This window comes from Lactuca sativa, chromosome 7, assembly GCF_002870075.4.
Source record: "Lactuca sativa cultivar Salinas chromosome 7, Lsat_Salinas_v11, whole genome shotgun sequence".
In the NCBI taxonomy this organism is placed as follows: Eukaryota; Viridiplantae; Streptophyta; class Magnoliopsida; order Asterales; family Asteraceae; genus Lactuca; species Lactuca sativa.
In genome coordinates, this window is record NC_056629.2 from 34,699,386 (window position 1) to 34,726,507 (window position 27,122).

Here is a 27,122-nt window from a genome sequence, read left to right on the forward strand (position 1 = left end):
TACTTTCATTTTAAACCAACAATAAAATGCAACTTTCACTTTTAAACGAAAAATAGCATGCTATTTCAATTTTAAAAACAAAATATGCATACTATTTTAATTTTTACGACAAAAATAACATGATGCTTTTATTTTTACAACAAACATAGCATGCTATTTTCATTTTTAAGCGATAAGTAGCATGATACTTTCGTCTTTATGGCAAAAAATAAATGCCACTTTCATTTTTACGACAAAAATAACATACTACTTTCATTTTTGAACCAACATTAACATGTTGCTTTTATTTTTAAGCAAACAACAGAATGATACTTTCATTTTTAACCCAACTATAATATGCTACTTTAAATTTTAAGCATAAAACACCATGCTACTTTAAATTTTGAAACAAAATATGATAATCCATTCATTTTTATGCCAAAAAACATCATTGCTACTTCCATGATAAGTTCTTAGTTTTTAGTTATGTATATAAATTTGAGTTTTGTTATCTATCCTTTTATAGCAAGTCACTTATTATGAATTATTTATGTTATTTTAAGTTCTTAACCCCGTGTGATACACGGTTATAACCTAGTTAATTAATCAACATAACCTACAATACCTAATTATAATAGTCATTTATAAACTATTGAAGAAAATTAATTGCAAATCTTATATAAAAATACTTTGTTACTAAAAATATACATAAAATAAAGTAGGTTACCTTAGGGTGGCCAAATATTTTTGGTGTTGTAAATAATTAAATAAACTTTTGTTATTGGATCTCTAGATTCTTTCTATTTTATTTAGATATTAATAAAAAAATAAATATTTTTTACAAGATAAAACAGAAATCTGCAAATCAGTGTCAGCAAGAATACAGCCCTGATAGTCAACTAATCGGTAATTTGTCACTTGACTGTATGCAGATGCCAGATGGAGAAGGGAACCATCTGTGTCATTTTCCAAATCTCAATCTTCTCCATTTTTTCTATTAAACTTTGAAAATTGATTCCCCCAATTTTCCAAACATCACTCCCAATGCTCATTACCTCTCATTAATTTATTCATTTCAATACAATTAACATTAGAAACCACCTGCAACAAGTTAAAATTTTATCATTTTAGTTACTCGAGGAGCTTCGATTCCAACAAGATTAAACAAAAAACACAACATTTTGTCTTCAGAACTGTAGAAACCAACCTCATTCCAATTTTAACTCAAGTGTCCCTTTATTTTAGGTTTTTTTTTGCGAGAAATCTTTCTAGGTATCGCGTGTTTGCAGTGAAAGATCTAAAGGGCCTTGTTATTTGGGGAAGATTTTATGCGGTTTTTGTCGGAAACAATCGGGGATAACAGTATGAAGTTTGTCATTATTCTGGTGGTTTTGTTTAGGGTTTCTGTTTCAATGGTGGGTGCTTCCGATAGCCTTCTTTCTCCAAAGGGCGTCAACTATGAAGGTAAGCATTTTGGTACATTGCAGAAAGAAAAAGATTAAACTTTTGTTGAAAAAAATGTCGTTTTCTGATTCGATTAACCTTATTTATGAAATGTTGATTTGATAGTGGCTGCATTGATGTCTATGAAGAATAAAATGATCGATGAATATCATGTTCTTGATGGATGGGACATCAATTCTGTTGATCCTTGTACTTGGAACATGGTCGCTTGTTCTTCCGAGGGTTTTGTAATTTCTCTGTTAGTATTTACTATATAAGTTTCCCCCTTTTTAACCTTAATCTTTATTTAATCTAAAAGCACTCCCTTTGTTACAACTTTTAAGTCAACTTTAGCTTCCATTATCAATTCTTTTGAATTGGTAACCATTTATTTAGGCTTTTTAGCGCAAAAAGACCATTATTTCAACCCAAAAAGAAGAGACCCCATTATGATGTTTTGTCCAAAAATTGACTCCAACTATTCAAAAAGTCAACTCCAAATTTGAAACAAAGGGAACACATTCGTATTTTGTGTAGTTTAACTTTTTTTTTTTTAATATGTTTTCTGCTAATCCTTTGTAGTGAAATGGCTAGTACTGGATTGGGGGGAACAATATCCCCAAGTATTGGGAATTTGGGACATCTTCATACATTGTGAGTTTATTGAACTCTTTTGTGTCTTTTATTTATATAAGGATATTTTCATTTAATAGGCTATCTATGTTTTGATCATGTTTATAAAAACTTATTCAAGAGATATCCATATACAACACATTTTTTTAGTTATAGCATCCGAATTTTGGTAGTACTCTATACCATGAAAAGTGTTAGATTTCCTTTTTGGGTATCTATTAAGTCGTTCTTTCTGCATTATGTAAAAAAGGAGAAAAAAAACATCTTAGTCATTTCTTTTATATTTTTGGCTGAATTTTATACAGGTTACTACAAAACAATGCATTATCTGGTGCAATTCCAGCTGAAATTGGAAAACTTAGAGAATTAGAAACTCTTGATTTATCAAGTAATGAGTTTGTAGGTGAAATCCCAAGTTCATTGGGATCCTTGACTCGTCTAAGTTATCTGTAAGTTTTTATCAAGTTTCAACTCATTGTTTTCTCATTTTTTTTTAAAAAATATATTTATTTCAACCTTTGATTATTATATCTGATAATAATTTGATTTTATATGTTTTCAGGAGGCTCAACAAAAACAAGTTGTCAGGGGATATTCCTGGACCTGTGGCAAACCTCACAGGTCTTTCATTCTTGTATGTCATTCATCATTTGCCTTTCTTTTGTTTGATTTGACATTTGAAAGAAGGGTAAAACCGTAAAATGCAATAACTAGCAACATACTCTCATTTCTTTTTATTTCAATATTGTAATTCCAGCTTTTTTATTATGAAGACTTTGTACTATGAAAAGTATACCAAATTATATCATTGTATGATCATTTCTTTTCTTATTAACTTCGAAAATCTACCCAATTATAGCAGTGAAAATTGTTTTGTATTTAGATGAAATTGCTAAAACTGGGTAGATGTTTTAACATTATGAATAATTTGGAACTTTTTTTGAAGCAGGAATTAAATCACTAAATTCTGACAATTTGTTTACAGGGATGTGTCATTCAATAATCTCAGTGGTGCCTCACCAAAAATAAGAGCTAAAGACTACAAGTAAGATTTTTACTTTTTATTGGAAATTGAAAAATATATAAAGCATATAATGTACTTTCACCATTTTATTGATTTATCCATTGAACTATCGTTTTTGTAATGGTTATTACAATAACAATTTAGTGGCTAAATTGATAAAAAGTATTAGTTTAGTGGCTAAATGAATACAATTGTGAAAGTAAGTTGTATTTTGCAATTGTAAATTTTTGAAAAGAGTTACGAAAACTTCCGAAGATTTTCTCATAATAAAGATTAGAAATATATTCTTTATCAAATCCGTTAATAACGAATCAAACATATGATTCATGTTACTTTTAAGATTTCACATGCATAACGTTTTTGGCACAAATATTTAATATGAATAATTGGTAATGCAGGATTACAGGGAACAACTATCTTTGCACTTCATCCTCATTAAATTGTATCAATGTCCCCAAAGTGGCTAATGGTAAGTAACTTTGATATTAGTTCTCCAATTTTAAACCTTTCCATGTTTTCTACTTTTGTGATTGTTGATATGTTTTTTTCTTGAATCGTTTATATGATCAATGTCTTATATATACCAATAACTTTTTGTTTCACTTTCTTAGAAGCTAATTCAAACAAGAAAATAGACAACAAGCACCATTGGATTGTGTCTGTTATGGTGGGAGTTAGTTGCACATTTGTGATTTCTATTATGCTTCTTGTTTGTGGGGTCCACTGGTATCGATCTCGCCTTATATGTACATCTTATGGTATATATTTTCTACAAACAAACCATCTTTCCTTAATGATCCATTTATTTGGATTTTTTTTTTCACAAAATACTAACAATTCAAACATTTGCAGTGCAACAAGATTATGAATTTAATGTGGGGCATTTGAAAAGATTTACATTTCGTGAATTGCAAGTGGCAACAGGGAATTTTAGTTCCAAGAATATTTTAGGACAAGGGGGATTTGGAGTGGTTTACAAAGGGTGTCTTATAAATAAGACTTTGGTGGCTGTGAAAAGACTAAAAGACCCTAATTTCTCAGGGGAAGTCCAATTTCAGACTGAACTTGAGATGATAAGCTTGGCATTACATAGGAATCTTTTACGTCTTTATGGGTTTTGTTTGACTTCGGATGAAAGATTACTTGTTTACCCTTATATGCCTAATGGAAGTGTTGCAGATCGATTGAGAGGTATCTATTATCTAACCTAATAATCCCTTTGTCTCTTGTTGTCAAACCTAATAAGTTGGGAATTCGAAATTAATAAGATTCTTTATTTATCTTTCTCAATGTCCTTAACCCAAATTGGGATGCTTTTTACATAATTTAGTGTCGAATGTCGATGCGTCTTCTTGTCAAAAGTACATAGGTTTTCGATGAAACTCAATATTGAAAAGTTGTGATTTTGACTCTCGAAAGTCAACATAAAGGTAAATTGTCGTTTATTCTCATTCAGACGACTCAATCAGTCCAAAAAGAAACAATCGTTGTTCATACAACACTTAATCAATAAGCTTTTTACAAATTCGTTTCTCCAAAGCGTATTGTTGTCGTTTTCAATACGTTTTTCTTTAATTTTATAAACTTCGATTTACAGACTGTGGTCATGAAAGGCCAATTTTGGATTGGAGTAGAAGGATGCATATTGCACTCGGAGCTGCAAGGGGACTTGTGTATTTACATGAACAATGTAATCCGAAGATAATCCATAGAGATGTAAAAGCTGCAAATATTTTGTTAGATGAGAATTTTGAAGCAGTTGTTGGTGATTTTGGTCTCGCTAAGTTGTTAGACCCCCGCGATTCACACGTCACAACTGCTGTTCGTGGTACTGTGGGCCACATCGCACCGGAATATCTCTCCACTGGACAATCTTCGGAAAAAACAGATGTTTTTGGATTTGGGATTCTTTTATTGGAACTTATTACAGGTCAAAAGGCATTAGATGCAGGAAATGGTCAACTTCAAAAGGGAATGATTCTTGATTTGGTAAGCAATCTCCTCTTCTATTATACTTTTGAGTAAATTACACGAATGGTCCCTATGGTTTAGGGTAATTTGCACGTTTGGTCCCTAATTTAATTTTTTAACTCGGAAGGTCCCTACTATTTGTATTTGTTACGCGTTTGGTCTCTGTCTTACTTAAAAAGACTATTTTGCCCTTGATTTTTTAATTTATTTAAATAAACACACTCCCAACCCCACCCCCTCACCTCACCTTACCTACCTCACAATTTTTCCCTATTTAAATAATAGTCTTTTTAGGTAAGATAAGAACCAAACGTGTAACAAAAACAAATTGTAGGGACCAAGCGTGTAATAAAAACAAACAGTAGGGACATTCCAAGTTAACAAAATAAGTTAGAGACCAAGCGTGCAAATTATCCCAAACCATAGGGACCATTCATGTAATTTACTCTATACTTTTTACTCATTAAGCTATTATTGTTATTATTTTTTTTGATTAAGATGCTGAACTATTATTATCATTATCATAAAAAAGTGTTCTAAATTGATAAAACGGTGAAAGTACAAAGTAAAACAATGAAAGTACATGTAATTTTGTATTTTGCCCTTAACTAAGGTCTAAAAAGTATACTACTTTTTGGTTTTTAGCTCAAGTACTTGGTCAAGGTCAAGGCGTTGACTTGGTTTATTTGACTTTTATAGGTTAGAACTTTATACGAAGAAAAACGACTACAAGTATTAATAGATCGAGATCTTAATGGTTGTTATGACAAAGAAGAGCTCAATGAGGCTGTAAAACTTGCTCTTGTTTGCACTATTGCACAACCAAATTCTAGACCAAAAATGTCACAAGTCATGAAGGTTCTAGAAGGTATCACGGGTCAACCGGTCAATTTGGAAGACACACAAACGGGACCCACACAACAATTTGAGGGAACGACTTTTAGTTTTTTCAAAAATCATAGTGATGCTCATGAAGGGTCTTCGTTTATAATTGAAGCAATGGAGCTATCGGGACCCCGGTGACAGATTTTGAATTAATTGTGGTGTAATTGTGAATATTTAAAGTTTAGGGGTTCTGGTTTTAGAAAGTTTTTGTAAAGAGATGTAGCCATAAGTTTTATAGTCAAGGATGATGACATGGCTTTGACATTTTGAGTACCTATTTGAAATATTGTAAGAATTTCAAAAATTGTACTTGGTATATATATGTTTAGTTCTTGGAGTTATTTGGAAATTGACATTTACCCCTTTCACTTGTATTTATGTCATTAAGGTTCTTGAAAAGGGCCAATGGCCTAGCGGTATGGAGTGACCATCTTATTTGAGAGGTCAGGAGTTCAAGTCTCGGTGGAGACATATGTGCTTATTTAGGAGTAGATTAGTTAGTTTGCCGTTTAAAAAAAAAAAATTAAGGTTCTTGAGTTTTCTTTGTTGCTCTTACTATACTTTGCAAAAAGTAAGTGACTGAATCATAGTATTTATAACATAGGTGTCACTTTGATGCAAACTTGAACTTAATTCAAATGCCTGCATAATATCCATCATCACTATGCTTGCTAGTCATCAAACAAGTTTGATAGACAAGTTCAATTTTAACTCGACTCAATTAGATAAGAATAAACACAAGTTGATTAATTACTCAATAGTTAACACATATGCTAGTCGATCATATTTTTGTTTACATTTTACGCTTTTTAAGACATTCCATTTTAATTCATATAGGGTTGATGTTTTATATACAAAGATCTTTTGTAATGATAACGTCAAGGCAGGTGCTATTTAAAAAAAAATAACAATTATTGAATTTATTTTTTTCCTTCTGCTAGAGGTCTCCTACGGAAGCAGTCTCTTAACTTTATACTGAATGTTGTTGACAATCCTGCCTTCCTTTCACCCTATTTGTACGGGATTTGGGTTAATTATGTTATTGAGGAAAAGCAACAACTTTTTTGTAGTCTAGTTGATAAAAAAAAAATACCATTTATCATTTTATTAAATAGACAACGGTTATTTAAAATCGTTACGAAAGCAAGTCATAAATCCGTTGTAGTCTAGTTGGTTAGGATACTCGGCTCTCACCCGAGAGACCCGGGTTCAAGTCCCGGCAACGGAATTTTTTTGCAAGCTCTCCAAATCAGGGTCAAAAATGTCATTTCGCTTTCAACATTTTGTTGAACGAAACCCTAACAGGCCTTAAGTTTCTAATAAAACCCTTTTCATCTCCCTTCGCCCTCATTTCTGCTCTTACATCGACACCCCTACGCCGCCGCACTCTTCCGCAACTACAATGGTAAACGTCCTTTCAAACGCCGGTTTATATTTGTTTTGTTTGTTGTGATCTGATCCGAACTCTTTTTTGTTCATATGATAATTACACCTTGAATGAAATGTGTTGTAGGCGTCAGAGAGGAAGCTAGCTAATCCAATGAGGGAGATTAAGGTTCAGAAACTGGTTCTGAACATCTCCGTTGGTGAAAGTGGTGATCGTCTCACTCGTGCTGCTAAGGTCGAACGCTTCTCCCAATCTCTCTGTCTAAATCTGTTCGTATTCTCGTTGCTGTAATCGCTTACTGATTTAGTTCTTATTTTTTGCGATTAGGTTTTGGAGCAACTCAGTGGCCAATCCCCTGTCTTTTCCAAGGGTAAGATATACTTCATCATCTCTCCATTGTCTTCGTTTTGGCTCCAAATAAGACCTTGTGTTCCTCCCACTGGTTGTGTGTTTTCCGTTTTATGTTCTATTTAACACGAAACTGACAATAGAAGCACCACAATAACATTGCTTTAGTTAAAATCAATCATACTTTTGTAGACTGAAACCTTAGTTTTAATCCGTTCGCTTTTGTCAAGTTAAATGAGCAAGCTTTTTTGCATCAGAAATGAAATAATGAATACATAATGTTGCTTTGATTGTTTCATGATTCTGCCACTTATTTCCAATCGTCTGTTTAGGTGTTCATGATTTTGTTGTTTTATGATACAGCAAGGTACACTGTGAGATCTTTTGGGATCAGGCGTAATGAAAAGATTGCATGCTATGTAACTGTTAGAGGAGACAAAGCAATGCAGCTTTTGGAGAGTGGATTGAAGGTTAAGGAATATGAACTTTTGAGGCGCAATTTCAGTGACACTGGTTGCTTTGGATTTGGTATCCAGGAGCACATTGATCTTGGTATCAAGTAAGTACATGTCAATTTTGGCACATCATCTAATATGGGAATCAAAAAGTATTATTTTGAACCCTTTATTTTGTGAAATTGCAGATATGATCCCTCAACTGGAATCTATGGAATGGATTTCTTTGTGGTTCTTGAAAGGCCAGGATACCGTGTGGGAAGACGCCGAAGGTGCAAGGCGCGTGTTGGGATCCAACACAGAGTTACAAAGGACGATGCAATGAAGTGGTTTCAGGTTAAGTATGAAGGAGTTATCCTCAACAAATCCCAACAAATTGGAGCATAAGAGATTTTGTTATGTCCATTTTGTCTTTTTCAATCCAGACTAGTTATGGTGTTGTTTTTGATTTGTTTATGTTATGGTAGTAGTTCTTTTAGGCAGGAAGTTATGCAAACTCCTTTTCATTTTGCTCAAATGTTTTCTACAAGATTCTTGAGATAATGTTTTTGTTTTGGTATCTTTAACAGAAAAATGCTTTGTTTGATGGTTTTTTTGTTCATTTTGAATAGTAAGCAGTCTTAATTTATAAACAAAAGATAATATAAAGAGAAAATTGGAAAAATGGTTTGTGTTTGTATTTTTCTTGGAAATGAAGACAATGATACAATACAGCACATCATAGTACATAATGATGAAGAAGAGTATAGTGATATGATTTTCTTGTGTAAAACCCTTGTTATGATTGTTGTTTTTGGATAATGACTATTTAGGTTTGTAATTTGGGTTACACTTGTACATGGTATGTTTGTTTTGGTAACACATATGGCTGTGGTTATAAAGTTCAATCTCTTGCATTTGGTGTGTTTTTTAATAACATGCATATGTTTTTGTTTTTGGCATTGAACATATTGTCATATGTTTTTGTTTTTCATATGTTGTTGAACATATATATTATGGTAATGGTGTTTAACATCTTTCCAAACCATAGATTACAAGTTTCACATTATCGTCATAATGTATGTATGTGCATGTATTAATTGTGGTAGTGTTTATAACATTGGCATTATCATCTTTCACCGTTACCTTATTATGTATATATATGCCGTTACCTTATTATACAAAAATTTCCATTACTATAATAGTGAGGTATAACCATAATGGGTTGACATTGACAATGTACATAGGTCAATTCATCAAAATAAGTAAATCCAAAAAAACCTTATAACTATCATAACACCAAACCAACAAAAGAAAATTCATGACAATAATATAAACTATATGGACTGACAATTACAAAATATTAAACCCTAATTCCATGTTAGAAAAAACAAGATAAAAGAAAATCTTGCTAGCCAACAAGTAAAGTTTCATATTTTTAGCACCATCCTCAAAATCTTCTATCGACAACTTCAGAGATTTGATGTTCGTAGACCAAGTATAATAGCCCTAGTGCGGGATCATATTTTGTTGGAGGAATTAGGGTTTATATTGGAGATCTGGATACCCCAGCTTGGATCGTGTGAACATTTTCCGAACTGATATTTCAACCTTATGTTTGGGTTACAAGAAATTCAGCATAGGATAATCCAATAGGACACTTACGAATCTAGGAACAGAAATCGTAAACCAAATTACTAGAAGGATTCTGTGTTTGTTTGAAGAAAAGAGAACTAATGGTTTTCGTATTGTGACATCCTCAATTTCACGGCCAAAAAATACCGATGTGTTTATGCTTATTTAAAAATTAGAGTATCATTTTTGAAGAATAATATTGCGGAATTTGTTCCCAGAAAACATGCTAATGATATTATGAAAGCAAATCCGAAGAAATGTATTTTTAATTATATTAAAACATTGGGATATCATCATCAATACATAAACCTAAGCATAACGAATTATTACAAGTCTTACAGTAATTTAAACTAGTGGCTTAATACTCCTTAAATTTCTCAGCAGAATGTATCTTTAACATCTCTACTTGTGATATAATAAACTGAGTGGATCAGGTTGGGAAACCTGGTGACTATATAGGGGTTTTAATCCCACAATGTGATAATAATGTATATTTCAAGCCTGCAAAACTAACTATTATCATTAACACTGATATATCATATCTCTAAAACAGTTTATCCCATCCCATCGATTCCCAATTACTGATTCTATACAACGTTCTTGTGATCTAGCCTAAAGGATTAATATGAACAACGAAATGACGACGCTGCTTTGGAAATTCCCTGATAACAAACGAGGATCAATAAATACATCAAATGAGGGGAACGGAGTAAGTTTCACCACGAACCTCCGTTCATAAAAACAACAAGACAATTAAGTTAGGGGTTGTTATCTAGATAACTGTGCCTAGCAGTGGTCTGACACCATGAGGTATTTTACCCCCAGACTCACCCTATCTGGCAATATAACATCAGACATACCTAGCCGTGGTCTATTACGGACACACTCTATTAGGCAGACTACGACGTTCCCTTAATTACTTCGTGAAAGGAAACACTGACACACAAAGCTCATCAAAAGAAAAAGTATGGGGAAATACTAATAAAGTACTCTTGTACGCTCCATACCCCGACACACAATAGTGTAAAAAAACTACTTTTTACATGATAATACTTCTGGCACATTATAGTACCTTGGTATGAGTAGGACTCGTACCCCAGAACATAATAATACCCCGACAAAAGAAACACATTGTACTTAGAGAGTACTTTTGTACGTAGGACATACTCCACTGATCGTCAATCTCCTCGAACATAGTTTCTACTCTCTATTCCAATCACGCTCGTACCCTTAATAAGATACTACCCAATATCGAAACTTAATTGAACTAAGCATATCTTTTAAGTCATATTTTATCACTAAGCAAGCCTACAATGCTTATAATCAACTTACAATGTGTAACACCCTGACTCCTAGGTATAAGTTTTAAAGCATTATACACATGTTTATGGACCTACTCGACGAGTTGGTTGCCCAAATTCGTCGTGTAAAGGCGGGTTAGCCCGCGTGGATTATTGGACATACTCGACGAGTCGGAGGACCCGGACTCGACGAGTAGGAGCTGGAAGATGAAACTCTAATTTTTAGGGTTTGCACCCTATTTAAAAGGCCTAAAGTCCTTACCTCCAGTCCCTTACCACCTCTTGATGGCCAATATAAACCCTAAAAAGCTTAGACCTTGTTCTTGAGTGTTTGTGAGGATTAAAGAGTGCTTTTGGTGTATTTAGTGAAGAAGGCTTGAAGTATAAGGAGCTTGGAGCAAAGACGAGCCTGTGGATCTGACTCTACTTCATCTTGGCATCATTTTAAAGGTGGTGGAGTTCGTGGCTGTGATTTGAGAGTTTGACCTTATCACTACAGTTCGAAATTTATGAGGTGAGTTTTCTTCACTATACTTTAAGGGTCTAAGGCACCAAGCCCAACCCTTTTGGATTATTATCCTGATATGTTATACTAGTATGATCTGTTAGATCAGTATGTTAGATCAGTATCTTGGTAGATAGGATGATGTTATGCTAGTATGATCTGTTAGATCAGTATCCTGGTAGATAGGATGATGTTATGCTAGTGTGATCTGTTAGTTCGGTATCCTGGTAGATAGGATGTTATTATGTTGTTATGATCTGTTAGGTCGGTTTGTCTGTCTATAGACTATTATGTGATTATCTGATATATGTGCACATGTTTAATTGGTGGTTGAGGCTTATCTGCTTTGTGTGAGAGCCAACAGACTTGGGCATTCCAACTGATGGTTGTGGGCTATGAGTATTCCATCCCGAGGATGATTGGACTTGTAGTATGTGACATTCCAACCCGATAGTTGTGGGCCTGGGGTATTCCATCCCGAGGATGACTAGACCCACAATATGTTGGCATTCCAACCCGATGGTTGAGGGTGTGGGGTATTCCAACCCGATGGTTGACTGGACTCATAGTATGCTATTTATGATTATATGTATATTGTTGTGTGTATGGGTATTTTGAGGGAACTATCACACCCCAAAATCGGAACGACGGAAACGTCCGGGGGTGGAGGACGTCATGTCAAGTATCACGAGATATGTATATGGTAAGCAAGTAATGAACAACCATTTCAAAGTGTTTACAATGTGTGTGTTCACAAAACATAAAAGCCATAAACAAATAACAAAACAAGACTTGAAGCTGTAATGATCCATCTTCTAAATTCCCAACACGAGCACCTGTCTAATAGTCTCCTGAGAATACAAGTTATTTGAAAGAGTTGATCAACAATTAAGCTGGCGAGTTCATAAGATTTTAGTGATGTAAGTAAGCTGTAAAATGTGGTTGAAAATGTATATGTAAAGTGATGTAAGCTGTAAGTTCTGTTTTGAAAAGTTCGCCTATTCCTCTAGAAAATCCTATATTTCCTACTTTAATGGAAGTTAAGTAAAATGACACTACAAGCCTTTCTATGCGTACTAAGTGGGTACAAGTTATATATACTTGGAGTAAATAAACAATTGATTGTGCGCATCTTCCCTCAACTCACAACCCAACGGGGTACAGTAAGTAAAGCGGATAGCACACATTCCATTGGTTGTTAGATCGTTGTCATATATAACCTTGGTGTATTCACTTGTTACTCATGGAGTTATTTGTAATGGTTCCTTTATATATGGAGAGTTCTTTTAAGAAAACCTATATTTCTTATAGTAAAATATTGACTACGGTGATTACTTTTATAATAGCTTTGTTTATACTGCTATATATAATCTGATATCGGGTAGATAGTTAATTGGGGGAATCTGCTCTAAGCCCACATCCAACGGGAAAAGGATGTCGGGGGAAAACACACATTTAGCTATCTATCAGATATTAGTCTTGTATATAAACATGGTTAATAAACTAAGGTGCTATAGAGTTAACTCACTTAAAGTCTTTTAAAACTGTACTGGCTTAATAAAATGTGTTAAGCCCTTTTCTGGAAAATTCTCTAGTTTTGTCTGCCAAAAATACTGTCTTTGATAAGTAAGTTTTGTACTAGGATAACTATGTGTTGACTCTGTGTCCTATGACCTGGTCCATACCTGGTACCCTGTAACGCCCGCAGATTCGGGCTAGTCAATTTAGAGGCAATAGGGGTCGAAAACGACTTTTCGACAAAGATTATTAAGAATAAATAATCTCAACCAAGTTTTAGTATATGTTACAAGGTTTCCGTACATATAAAGAACGCCGAAATCCGAGTTATAACTAAGAAGTTATGACCCGTCAAAGTTTCGCGGCGGAACCGGCATGACACCGGGAAGCGTAAATAGTGAATTACGATAGAGCGAGATTTAGCCTTAGCGATCTAAATTAAAGTCGTAGAATAGGTTAAACTAAGAACATCGATAAAAAGAACGCCCAAATCTGACTTCGTATGAAAAAGTTATGATTTTTCGAAGTTTCGGATTAACAATGTACAACCCGAAATTCGAATATTAGATCGAGTGCTTTTTAGCCGACACGACCTAAACGAGAATCGAAGATCTCGTTAAGAGTAGTGTAACAAGAAAAATATGGGCGAAAACGGACGTCGGATGAAGAAGTTATGAGGATTTAACGGACCAATCTTGTCCCGGTCTGTTAATAGTATAAAATTTAAAATCGAGTCAAAATTTTCCAACGGAGTCTAAACGAAAGTTGTATAGTACGTTCCCACCTTCGCGTGGATATAAAGAACGTCAAAAACGGAGATCGTATGCGAAAGATACGAATTTTTAAAGTTTAAACTCAAAATTGCGAAACCTGGTGTTTGATCGATGACGTGGCGCAATCTGCACCCTCCATCGTTGACTCAGTACCCGACTCGGATGAGTGACGCGTCGCCCCTTGCTACGCCCAGCGTCCAAAGCTCGGTACGCCCAGCGTACAGCTACACCCCTCGGTCCACAAGCAGCCGCGTAGCTCCGGTCTTCATCCAACACGTGGCTCGTACGAAGCTCACTGGCGCCCTTATCCGAAGAACGCCCAGTGTAGCCAAGGACTACGCCCAGCGTAATCCGAGGCCTCGCTAGGTATAAAAGGGGGCGAGGCAGCCTTCATTTTCCACACCATTCTCCTTCTCTCTCTAGATTACTTTCTCTCTCTAAAGCCCCAAACCACCCTTAAGCCCTAGATAAACCCCTTAGCTCCCAAGGGAAGTCCCGAGAAAAAGAGTCTTTCGGTTTCGAAACGCTGCTCCAAATAAAGTTCCGGTTTTCGTTAAAATCCGCTGTAAGTGAGCTACGCTTACGCAATTTTTAATATAGCTTTCAAATAATTATAGGAATGTTATTAGGTCCTTAAAATAATTATTTGGGCTATTATTATGAGTTATATTGAGTGTTATTAACGCTTATATAATAATAATAATAATAATAGTCATACTAATTAATTTGTCGCGGTTATCGTTAGACTAAACCTTAGTTGTATTGGTACTAGGTTTTATCGAAGGAAAATTGTTTTGAGGGTATCAAAGCGCTGTCCGAGTGCTGAGTCACCACCTTTCAAGTGAATGCATAGCTACTTTCAGCTTACACATAGATATGAAGTATTTTATAAATTACGTGTTATGGGTGCATATTACCTGAATACTTGCTATCTATGCTGAATAAACATTTTTATACATATTTTCAACGATTTAAACTGTATATGTATTTTATATCTACGAAAATGTTGGGGTAAAACATGGGTAGATGTATTAGTTGCTGTGTGATAAAATGAAATAATGAGAGGCCTCGTTATAGATGCTATTGATGATCCAGCCATCTAGCGGAGTATAGATGACGACCACGGACTATTCTAGACAGTCCAGTGGAACACTAGCAGGCTCACAACCTGTAGGTGTTTATTTGAACTGTGTGCTCACCAGATGTACTCCATCCCCCACATGGTTGCCTTAAGGACATTTATTGCGAAGGAATCCCCTTAGCAGTAGTGTCCATCCCGATGATAGTCCTTAGACCAGGTCCCTTGTGTTAGATGTTTTAGGGACGTAAAGTGAGGATAACGGGAACGGGTAATCGGGTTTGTTTGGTTTGATAAAGTTAATAAACTTATTTATTGTGGGTTGAAAACCCTATGTGCTCACCAGGCTCCCAAGCCTGACCCACTCAGTTTCTTGTATTACAGGTAGTGGCACATGAGCATAGATGTGATGTTTTGGGATGAGGGATTACGGATATAGACCTGTAGATACGAAATAATGTAGTAAGGCTTATATTGTACTGTTTATGCTTTTGATCTGTATCAAACATGACATCCCAAGTCTTTTAATGAAATAAATTTCCTTGGAAATGCTTTTGATAAATCTTTATCATATTTTGTTTTGGGACAAATTCCGCAACACTGTTATTTAAAATGTTACTCTGATTTTCAAACAAAGCATAAACAAAATCGGTCTTTTCTGGCCGTGAAAATGGGGATGTCACATACCCTTATGATGACTTAATGTATACTAAGCATAAATATATATAGATTTGGGTAGATAATAGATTGGGTGACCTCGGTGTAAGCCCACATCCAACGGGAACAGGACGTACAGCGAAGAGCACACATCCTATTAGTTGTCGGAAACTACTTAGCATATGTGTATCCTATAGTGCATTCATTAAGGAATCATAAAGTTAGCATCATGGTCCTAACTTTTAAAAGTAGCATTCTACCAAGACTCGACTGTTTTGAAAGTAGTCTTCTACCAAGACTCGACTGTACGACTATTATTAATTAAATCTAATTTACCTTATCGATTATGTGAATAAGACACATGGTAAAGGTATTAATAATATTGTAACTGGAATTTTATATCCTTCTGTAATTGTCGTGATGACAGTGTAAGTACTGTAGTATTTGTAATAAGTGACTACTTTAAGTACTATTGTGCCTTAATTGAGGGTTAAGGCATAATGTGATGGCTAGATCCTATGCTAGACGCTCCCTTATCAAGAGATTCTAGGAACTTTACGCGACACCTGCATGAGTGCACGCCGCGAACATCCACATTACTATGATCATGTATACCCAATATAACTATCACTAATGCGGAAGTGATTCATTGATATAGTTAGATCCTGAACTTGTTCCATGCTATAGCACCTTATTATGTTCTGTTCTGTTATCGTGTATTGTTATTGTACTTATGTAAATGTATTCCATGTAAGCGTATCTATGTAAACGTATTTATGTAAACGTATACCATTAGTATAGACTCGTGAACTGAACTGACTCTTTGTGTGCTTCATTGTACTAGAAGTAATGAATAGCATTCTCCTAAACTATACCTATAATAGTTTACTAATGTTCTACCTGGACTGTTATTGAAAAGACTCATTTATCTACCAAGTTATGCTTATACTTTAAAAACGGAGTTTTGTGTAACTATAAAGTAACATAACCTTTAAAAGAGTTTTGGAATGTATTGACAACTTATAAATAACATAAGTAACATTTTGAAAGATATTTATAACAAACATTTACACAATTATCATTGTGTTCAACTTGTATTCCCCCCCCCCTTAAAACAGTTAAAATAGATAAAAGATACATTACGGGGTATGAACTCACCTGATGTGGTGATTCAAACGGGTATGTGCGTACGGATGAGAAGTTCCACGAATGAAGTTCTGAGACACAATAAGTCCTAAATGATATTTAAGGACACATAATGACATGAATATAGTGTTTATAAACAACTATATGAAAGATAACACCTTCCGGGACTAGGAAACACCTTGGCTAGGTGTTGGAATCACATGTGATTCAACATAGGAAGGTATAAGGCACACACATGAGTTTACTACCATGTGTTCACGGCCCAAGGGAGTTTACTGCCGTAAACTCATGGCCATTTATGTTTACGAGGGTCCTAAAGGTCATAAGGAAGCATCCTAAATTCAAGTCTAAGCCTTAGGAAGTGTTTGTGGCATTAAAACACTCTTATCTTGAGTTTACGGCCCATAGACTATTTGGTCATGTGCTTGTGGCCATAAACACCTATGGGTGTTGGTATTTTGATTGTTTTGGGTCCTAGACACATCAAGGTAAAGTGCTATGTTAGTCTCTTGGCTTTAGGAAAGCATTTAGGGCATTTTGGCACTCAAAAAATGGAGTTCACGGCCCAAGAACTTCCTTGGCCGTGAACTCACTTCTAGCCTTTGTTTCTTAATGATTTTGTGTTCTAAACATGTCATGGTAGTTTCTAGGTTTAGTTCCAAAGCTTGGAGTGACATTGGGCACACTTTGGCCCTCAAAATTAGTGTTCACGGTCCAAGAAGATCTTGGGCCATGAACACCATTTCCTTGGTGTTTTGGCTTGATTTTCATGTTATTTAGGCATATAACATACTTATATACACTCTAGGTTGAAGTACTTACAGTTGGGGGAGATCGGGTGAAGATCCTTGAGAGAGAAAATCGACTTTTCTCTAGCTAGAAATGTAACAACTGAATCCAAAATGGCTAAGTTTTCTTTATATAGCCTTGAGGGTTTTTGGTCCGAATACCATTTTTGGACTGTAATATTCCAAACTCTTGAAGGTTTGGGCACTTATTGCAACATATTAAACCTTAGTGTATCCTCTCTCCTGATATCCTCTGGAGCACTAACCTTTTTACACTCAAACTTATCCCAAAAGTTTGAAAGTTAGAAGATACAAATTTGACTTCAATTGTAGTGGATGGTTTTACTGAATGGAAATTTTTGGGTTGTCACAGGAACTTACTAAGCTTTGGGCTTACAGTTTCAGTTTTGGTTTCAGGTACTTCGGATGATCGCGGGAAGGCGAAGGCGTGATCGTACAGCTCCTTACATTTTATGATTTTTATTTCTAGGATACTTTGACATGAAACTACTTTGAAAACACTTTGTAATAATTAATGGTTTTTAATTGGTTAAAAAAGTTTTAAATTTGCTTGATTTTTATGGGTGTTACACAATGCTTATAATCAACTTTCAATACTAACTCTGTTTCGGCAACTCTATCCTAATTTAGTGTAAAATTTTATACAGAGTATTAAGTATTAACATATATTTATCTTCTTATTTATAATACTTCTATTATTATTATCATGTAAATACATATCAACACATATAGAACCGTGTCTGGTTCGCACAGTTATATCATCAAATATACATATAACACATATTTCCAGATATCAAAAAACTAACATATAAACTTTCAACATATATTTGATACTTTTATTAATACTTGTATTAAAATCATGTTCATGAAAGGGACTATGCACTCACTTGTTAAAGTGACGACTCGAAATTCAGGCCACACTTCGATTCTAGCAATTGTCTTTTCTGTCGATGTAACCTATATTTATTGTGACTAATTATTAGTCTAGGTTCATCATTAACTCAAAGTCTACTTTCATGATCTATCAAGTAAGGAACAACCAGGTAGGATCATATCGGAGGTAGGGTACATTTGGTATACGAAGTATGCTGTTTGGAAATCCCACTTTAAACACCTCACTAAATCATAGCCTAGACATCATTCCTGTAAGTAGATCAATCATTATAACGACTTGGAATCACTGATAAATCTTGTTTATAGGTTCATAACAAAGATAATGAACTTAAACATAAGTTATACTTGAAGTATGGTAAACATAACTCACCTACAAAGTATCATTGAGCTCTTATTAACAAGATCTTCAATTCTCGTTTAGGTCATGTCAGCTAATAATCAATCGATCTAAAATTCGATTTCCGGGCTGTGCACTGTTATGCTAAATATTAGAAAAATCATAACTTCCTCAAACGAAGTCAGATTTGGACGTTATGTCGTTTTCTATATGCACACTCTCGGTTTAACGTATACTATGTATGACTTTCGTTTAAATCTATAAGGATAAAAAATAGTTTATCAAAAATTCACTTTTTACGATACGCGGATCCGTGCCGGTTTAGTCGCAAAACTTCGACATGTCATAACTTCTTCGTATAAGTCGGATTTCAACGTTCTTTATATGTACGGGATCCTTGTGACATATACTATACTTTGGTTAAGATCATTTATTCTAAATAATCTTCTATCAAAAATTCATTTTTAACACTTATTATCTTTAAATTGACTAGCCCGAATATGAGGGCGTTACACGTATCTCTTCTCAAAGAGAAGAGTCGTTTATATAAAATAAACGAGATTAGGGTTTGCCTCTTAGGGTTGGCCTTCATGGGTTGCTTTGGAAGCAAGTAAGAGAAATCCATAATTTAATGAGGAAATCAAGGGTTTCCAGCCATGGGGTTTTCCCCTTGGACTCCGGTAGGGGCGCTGCCCCTTTGGAAACCCCGGGCCTAGGGACGCTGCCCCCGGAACCTCGACCTGTTGTCTAACTGGCTTCTAATTCGATCTTATACGTGTGTGCACTCCGCACAAACCCGTTCATATATTAGAGTACAAACTATGAAGCCCATTAGCTCATATGTTACTTCCAATTATATAAAATGACATGGTGACCCTAAAATTACCAACATATTTGTGGGTCAAACTATCCAATGAAGACACATATGAATCATTTCGATAATCGCAAAACACAACTAGGGCTAGAATTTAAACGTAGTAGATTTGTTTGATAGATGAACTGATTGTACATGCATCATCGTATTTGTTTAATAAATGAATTGATTGAACTTGTATCTCTTCCCTAAATTCAATGAAGTCTTGGATGTGCGCACCACAACTTCATTCCCATAGAAGCAGAGTACAATCATTGTTTTATGAGAACTTCATGAAAGAGTTGTTGTAGAAGAAAGTTTGCTTAAATAATAACCATATATTGTAATTTTGGTCCCTAGACTTAAAAAGACTGAAGACAAAATTGCAAAAATGGTCCATGTGGTATGTATTTTTTTTGGGTTTTAGTCAAAACACCGACTTTTTTGGCTTCATGATATTTTTAGGCTAGTTTCATTGTAAAATTGGTTTCCGATAAACTTTAAAAGACTAATTTGCCTTTTTAATTTGTTTCTTTCATTTACTTAAATATTTCTTTCTTTTATTTAAATATAAATGTTAAATAAAATTAAGAAAGGGACCCACCCGCCTGTGTGTGTGTGTGTGTGTGATAGGTGCTTCCAGTGACAAACCTAGCTGCTTACCTATCCCTCATCTTTTTCCCCTCTGCTTACCTCTCCCTCATCAAGAATAATGGAGTGTTTGGGATAGCTTTTCAGACCAAAAAGTCCTTTTTAAAAAGAACTTTAAAAAGAACTTTTGACTGGGAGAAAAGGAAAAATGCAAAAGTTGCCAAAAGTCACAATTCGTGACTTTTTAAAAGCCCCATTTTTTTTGTTCTCAAAAAACTAATTTAAAATATCTTTTTCAATTACCAAACAACTTTTTAAACTTTTGATTTAAAAAAAAACCAAAAGTCACAAAATTATTTTAAAAGCAAAGTTTTTTGTATTCGTTTGTTTTTAGGGCATCAGAACCATCTCGAAAAAAAGGAAAGGATGACTCGTGTTTTTGTTCAGAGGGGTTCTTCTGCTGCTGGGCCTTCTTCATCATTTAATAATACAAACATGTCGAGTTCTTCGGGGGTGTTTGGCTTAGCTTTTCAAACCCCAAAAGTCTTTTTTGGAAAAGTTACAAAAAGTCAGGATTTTCTGACTTTTCCAAAAAGTTCATTTTCCTTGTGTAAAAAACTTCAAAAGTGACTTTTAAAACTAGTTTGCCAAACATCTTTTGTTTTTTTTTTCTTTTCTAAAAAAGACTTTTGGCTGTCACTAAGCCAAACAGCCCTACGTCTTCATCAAGTCGACCTTAGGCTTAGGCAACAGGGGACGACATCTAAGAACAAGTTCTTTCTGAAGATCTTCCTGTAGAAACTGTTGAAAGTGATCGAAACGAGGGTCTTGATGTACCCACTACTGATAAAAGCAAAGATGAAATCCACATCCACCTCCACCACCTGCTTCGCCTACTCTCCCCCAAAACCATCTTCAACAGGTTCTAATTCCCAGAGATTTACGCCTGGTAATTCTATCGCTTTACGAATTGGTTCATCTAGAAGAGCCAACTTGGCCAGTTGTTTCCACCGAATCAAGAAAAACTGTGTGGGTCGTAATTGGAAATTGATGGGTAAGTTTTCAAATGCTATCTCAAAGCTTTCAGAACTTCGAATATTATCGCTCTTGTTCAATTATTGATGTGGTGAAATTCCTGATGAAATTTAGGGAATGGAGAAAATGGAAGTGATTGATCTCGAAGGGAACATGCTCAATTGGAATTTAAACTCTAATTTCAGAGATTTGGAAAACCTTAGGGTTCTTAAATCTTAAGATTGGGTTTAATCAGATATCTGGAAAAATACCCGATTCATTATCCAATTTGAAGAATCTCCAGGTGTTTAATCTTATAGGAAATCATCTAAATGGAAATCATCTAAAAACTGCAATTTTTTTTGGAATTTGACTTCAAATGTTTGAAATGAGAAACTCGAGAGTTGTTCTTGTTCTTTTATTTAGCTTGTGTTTTCAATTTGTATTCAATGGTGATTTAGAAGCACTCCTGGAGATAAAGTCATCCATTGATCCTTCAAATTCATTACAAAGGAGAGGAAATGATTTCTATGAATGGGAAGGGGTTCGGGAATGCTTGATTTTTGTAACGAGAGAGAGAGAGAGAGAGAGAGAGAGAGAGAGAGAGAGAGAGAGAGAGAGAGAGAGAGAGAGAGAGAGAGAGAGAGAGAGAGAGAGAGAGAGTAGTGGGCCCTATTATTTATTTGTTTTAACATTAATATTAAATAAAAATAAAAATAAACTATTAAAGAAAATGAAAAACAAACTAAAAGGGTAGATTGGTCTTTTTCAAGTTTAACAGTGACTAATTTCACAATGAAACTAGCTGAAAAAGACCATGAAACCAAAAAAATCAAAGTTTTGATTAAAACCCCCAAAAAAATACATATCACATGAATCATTTTTGTAATTTTGTCAAGACTGAAATACCATCCTGTGTTGGGGACATGGGGTGAAAAAAGCGAAGGGTGGTTAATGACAATCAATTTTAGAAACCAATTCCATAATGAAACCCTAAAACAAGGACAATTTTTGAAAGTTGAAACTATTTTTTGATCTTAACTAAAGAAAAATACAAACCACAAAGACAGTTTTTGCAGCTTCTCTAAGAGCATTGAGTGTGGGCAACGGGATATAACATCAAATTTGTGCCACCTCATCCATAATACCACGATAACACCAAGGGGGAAATGGTGTTCAAGATGTTATATCATGTTAAGAGGTAAATAGAGAAAATAGAGAAAATTATTTGATTGGTTGATGAAGGAGATAGCCAATCATTTTTCTTGTTTTATCTCGTCCTCGTTACCACAAGATCCACCATAACAAGATTCAACAAGTTGGGGGGGTTGTTCCCCCCGTCATGACACCGTTGAGACATGCCACATCAGCATGTTGCTTCTCGTTTCTGGCCCATACCGCATGCTCTAATATAAGAACCAGGTTTTAACATTTATGATACTTGTCTTGCAAATAGCAATAAGTCTTTTTCGCATACGGAAATTTGTATTAATTCTAAGACGATGAGGATAAATGTTGGATTTCATATACGTCTCTTTGTATATAGTTGCATCAGTATGTTGATGTTATATAACTAGTGATGATAAAAGTTTAAAATTTAAAACAGTAGGCAAACATATTTTTATCTATGTATGATATGATAAAAATAGAAAAGTAAATCCTTTGTAAAATAAACAATATATTTTCGATCTTTTACAGCAAAGTAGAGTATACTATAAGAAAAAGACGATTAAAAAGCATTTAAAGTAATGATGAAGACCATAATTCCATCAACCACACAACATCACTCTGTTTCCCACTCACCCAATAAAATTAAAAAAAAATTAATCTCCAGTTGAATATGTTAATTCATAAAAATAACTAATTACTAAAAAAGAATATTGGAAAATAATATTGTTTCAAGCTAACCATTTACTTTTATAAACTGATTATTGAATTTCTACAGACGCACAACAAAGTGTTTAACTACATATCAATTCAAATTCTATAATTTTCATTGTACATGTAACGACTAACGTCCATGTTAACATAATCATCCATTCCAATGTTGGTGACCGGTTTTGCCGGTAGTTCTCAATATAAATAGATAAAAAGCCAAATTTAAAGGCTATAATTAAATAGACTTTATTGATTAAAATAGAAAGCCTAAATAATTTAAAATTTTAAGATAGCAATAACCCTGTTTTTAGAATTAGTTACGGTATTTTACTAAAGCAATTCACGTTATTTGTGTTATAGGAATACAACGTTTTTGAATTGTATTATACTTTTGATGAGGTTCTAACTGTTGCTTAATCTTCTCTTTGGTTGTCACTTATCGTATAATATTCACTATGATTTAATTAATTAAATCTAACTGTTTGATATATTTATTCAAAGATATCAATAAATACTTTGTTTAAACTATATATCAAATAAAACATGTCACCATTGATGATTGTCATTGTGTAATGTTCACACACACATGAAATCATCATTTATATTACCATCAAATTGCAATTGAATTCGAACTATCATTAGGTGGCTTATAATCTCGTAGAACATCCACAACGCATTGAATTCTATAGAGTTTAATAGATACTCTATAGAGTTTAATAGATTGTCACATCATCTTTCTATACCATAGGACTTTATCATTTCTTTTCCTACAATACATTGAACTCCACAAAGTTCAACAGATTGTTACATAATGTTATTTATAGTAAATATTTAAGAATTTTGTTGAACTCCACAAAGTTCAACAGACTGTTACATAATGTTATTTATAGTAAATATTTAAGAATTTTGTTGAACTCCACAAAGTTCAAGACACTGTTACATAATGTTATTTATAATAAATATTTAAGATTTAATTTCTTTTTCTTATTAAATGAACTCCAAATCCATCAATGATAGAGTTTCATCATATAAACTTATCATCTCATTAAACACTTTCATTAAACTCATAGTTATGTACACAAAAAAATTTATACCATTATATAAACCTATAATGTTGATATATATATATATATATATATATATATATATATATATATATATATATATATATATATATATATATATATATATATATATGAAACTTGTAAGTTATTTTTTATTTTAAAGAACAAATTTCTTTAATAAACTTGTAAAATATGTTTTTAAATGTCTCTTATAGAAAATACAATATTAAATAGAAATTGACTGAAAATACGTTTGATTAATTAAAATCAAGACAACTGAAAAGTTACAATTTACCTTTCATTAAACTATATTAACATAACATATATAACGATTTGGAGCTCCAATTGCAAATTGAACAAAACAAATGTGCTCCAAAATCTAAAAATGAATCTAACACTTAAATAACAAAATCAAGAAAATTAAAAGGAAAACCATGGCCGAAAGCCCAATTGCTACACCAAGAAGCACCTTGCTTGGCCCCCTATTAACATGCACTTGATTCTTCTTTTCCGTATCATCATCGCCGCCATCACCCTCATCACCACCACCACGGATTAAATCACCCACCGATGACGACGGCTCTTTGAACGCCGGTGGGGGCAAAATGGGCATTCCATGTTTATCACAAGGAGCAATCCCAAGATTCATTTCCGCCGAAATAGTTGAATGATTGTAACACAAATCATCATTTCCACCAATCTTGAACACATCTAATCTCTTGATAAACGATGTATCAAACGGCAAAACTCCATGGAAATGATTGTTTTCAAGATTCAAATACTTTAGTTCCTTCATTTCTGAGATGAACTCAGGGATTGCTCCATTGAGTTGATTCGAACTCAGATCTAAATGAACTAACCCGGGTATGGAGGACATGGATCCGGGTATGGGACCAGATATCGAGTTCGATGATAAAGAAACATTTTGAAGGGAAATTAAGCCACCGAACGAATTTGGTATAACTCCAATGAGATTATTTGATGAAAAGTTTAAGACTTTAAGGTTTTTCAGGAGAGTTAATGATGTGGGTATTGTGCCTTTGAGTTTGTTTTTGGAGAAGTCGATGTAGGTTAGATTTGGACTCCAATCTTTTGGGAGATATCCGGTGAGATGTGTGTTGGAGAGTATTATAGAGTTTAAAGATTTCATGTTGGAGGTGATAATGTGGATACCGGAGGCTTTGATGGGGTCTCCGGAGATGTATAGATGGGTGAGGTTGTGGAAGCGGCTGAGAAAGACGCCGGTTAGGCGTTGGAGGGAGTTGATGGAGGTGAAAGAATGGAGGTTAGTGGAGAGGGAGGTGGGGAAGTGGACGACTGGGATGTGACAGTTGAGGAAAGTCAGGGAGGTGAGGGTGGATAGGGAGGAGAGGAGGGTGGTGGAGAGGTGGAATTCGGAGGAGCAGCTGGTGAGGCGGAGGGAGAGGAGGTGGCGGAATGGGGTGGCGGTGTCGCAGGAGAATTGAGAGCAGAGACCGTGGGTGGTTGGGATGTGGAGGAATTGAAGGGCTCTTAGTTGTTGTGGGTCAAGGGTGGCGGAGGTGGAAGAAGACGATGGAGATTGAGCTGGAACGGTGTCTGTGGTGGCTGGTGGCGGAGTGGGGACGGTGGCTGTGGGGTATAGGATTAGGAGGAGGACGAGGAGGAAGGTGATGGTGGTTGTGGAAGCTCTCATTGTTGGATTCTTTTTCTCGAGTGTAGTGAACTAGTGATTTGAAGATGAGTGATTTTAAGGTTTGCAAAGAGTATATGCGAAGGAAGAGAACTGTCGTAAAATTACATATATACCCATAACATTTCTACCAAACAAAGCAGTTGATTTTAATTGTTCTTGCCTATTGGAAGAAATATATTAACCTTTTTAATCATGAACAAACATAATTATAAACTAAGAACTTTATTTTTGTTCCCTACGTTTCTTTTATTCTTACCTTATAAAAGAGTAAATTAATCATTCTATCCACAGTTATAGTAATTAGATTAAATTAGGTCATTAGGTGTGGATATTATTACACCTAAAATGTGTCACCTCATCCTCCTTCTCATACATTTATGTTATAACACCAAAAATAGAAATAAACAACACCAAATAACATGTGATAACACTCTCCATTTTATTTTCTTTTATTATTATTATTATTATTATTTTGAATTTTTGAATTTCTATTTTTCCGATTTGTTATTTTTTTTCTTATTTATGTCATAATAATTATAAAAACCATATAAATTAATAACACATATAATTTAATTAAATCCTAAATTAAAAATATCATTTAAAAACTAAAAATGACATTACAAAGAAAAAAACATACAATAGTCCTAAATTTAAAAGACATAAAACCGATACACTATTTGTCGCCTATATATCTCCGCTCGATATTTTCCTTCATTTTTCGGAGCACTTCCACTTGTTTCAGTGACATATTATCCTCGCTAGTTTGAAGAATTGTAAAATCCTTCGTCATATGATCTTCCTCGGCTTGTTGACGTAGGAACTCCAAATGCTCACGTTGCAAGTCATATTTTAATTGCGAAGTCGTTGTGAACATCAAATTTCTGTTTCACTTTCGCGTGCTCTCGAAGTCTACTTTCGCTTTCCTCCGCATGTCGTTAAGCCCGCTTCGCCTTGTTGAGCCCTATCGATCGTTGAGGAGGGGATATCTCTTCGATGTCGTTGAAGTCGACTGGGAGCTCATCAGCGTCGACATTGAGATCGATGTTTGTGTGTGTGTCGGAAACGTCGACAAAACCTGAGCCGCAGAATCTCTTGGATTGTTGTTACAATGATGTTGGTGTTTGAAACCATTCTGGGTCATCCTTAACAATCTCCCAAATTTTTTCGTGCTCGAAAACGTGACCCGTCTCAACATGATATTGCTCCCTAGCCGCTTTAAAAACATCGAAATCGGTCGCACCACTTTGCTTGTGCGAGGAAAGTTTGTTGTAGATGGAATTGAACTTGCTG

The 27,122-nt window shown here is 34.5% G+C and overlaps 3 protein-coding genes, 1 long non-coding RNA gene and 1 other non-coding gene across 5 annotated transcripts; 4 read left to right on the top strand and 1 right to left on the bottom strand.

The window, feature by feature from the left end:
• Positions 1–878: 878 nt before the first annotated feature.
• On the top strand, positions 879–6,276 carry LOC111880805 (probable LRR receptor-like serine/threonine-protein kinase At5g45780). The gene is made up of 11 exons (XM_023877220.3): positions 879–1,443; positions 1,549–1,681; positions 2,005–2,076; positions 2,361–2,504; positions 2,618–2,689; positions 3,041–3,100; positions 3,478–3,548; positions 3,691–3,837; positions 3,932–4,270; positions 4,677–5,068; positions 5,750–6,276. Exons 1-11 carry the CDS (start codon positions 1,308–1,310, stop codon positions 6,071–6,073), a joined length of 1,890 nt encoding a protein of 629 aa, XP_023732988.1. The 5' UTR covers positions 879–1,307; the 3' UTR covers positions 6,074–6,276.
• Positions 6,277–7,090: 814 nt separating this feature from the next.
• On the top strand, positions 7,091–7,163 carry TRNAE-CUC (transfer RNA glutamic acid (anticodon CUC)). Its single transcript has one exon. It is a non-coding gene; the product is annotated as a tRNA-Glu (tRNA).
• Positions 7,164–7,191: 28 nt separating this feature from the next.
• LOC111880731 (60S ribosomal protein L11) lies at positions 7,192–8,711 on the top strand. Its single transcript, XM_023877148.3, has 5 exons — positions 7,192–7,340; positions 7,449–7,556; positions 7,650–7,692; positions 8,034–8,229; positions 8,314–8,711. The coding sequence occupies exons 1-5, from the start codon at positions 7,338–7,340 to the stop codon at positions 8,510–8,512; spliced, it is 549 nt and encodes a 182-aa protein (XP_023732916.1). The 5' UTR covers positions 7,192–7,337; the 3' UTR covers positions 8,513–8,711.
• A 12,208-nt stretch (positions 8,712–20,919) lies between these two features.
• On the top strand, positions 20,920–21,681 carry LOC111880721 (uncharacterized). The gene is made up of 2 exons (XR_002846557.3): positions 20,920–21,255; positions 21,351–21,681. It is a non-coding gene; the product is annotated as an uncharacterized LOC111880721 (long non-coding RNA).
• A 2,753-nt stretch (positions 21,682–24,434) lies between these two features.
• Positions 24,435–25,907, bottom strand: LOC111880838 (receptor-like protein 51). The gene has a single exon (XM_023877253.3). The coding sequence runs from the start codon at positions 25,830–25,832 to the stop codon at positions 24,549–24,551; it is 1,284 nt and encodes a 427-aa protein (XP_023733021.1). The 5' UTR covers positions 25,833–25,907; the 3' UTR covers positions 24,435–24,548.
• Positions 25,908–27,122: the final 1,215 nt, after the last annotated feature.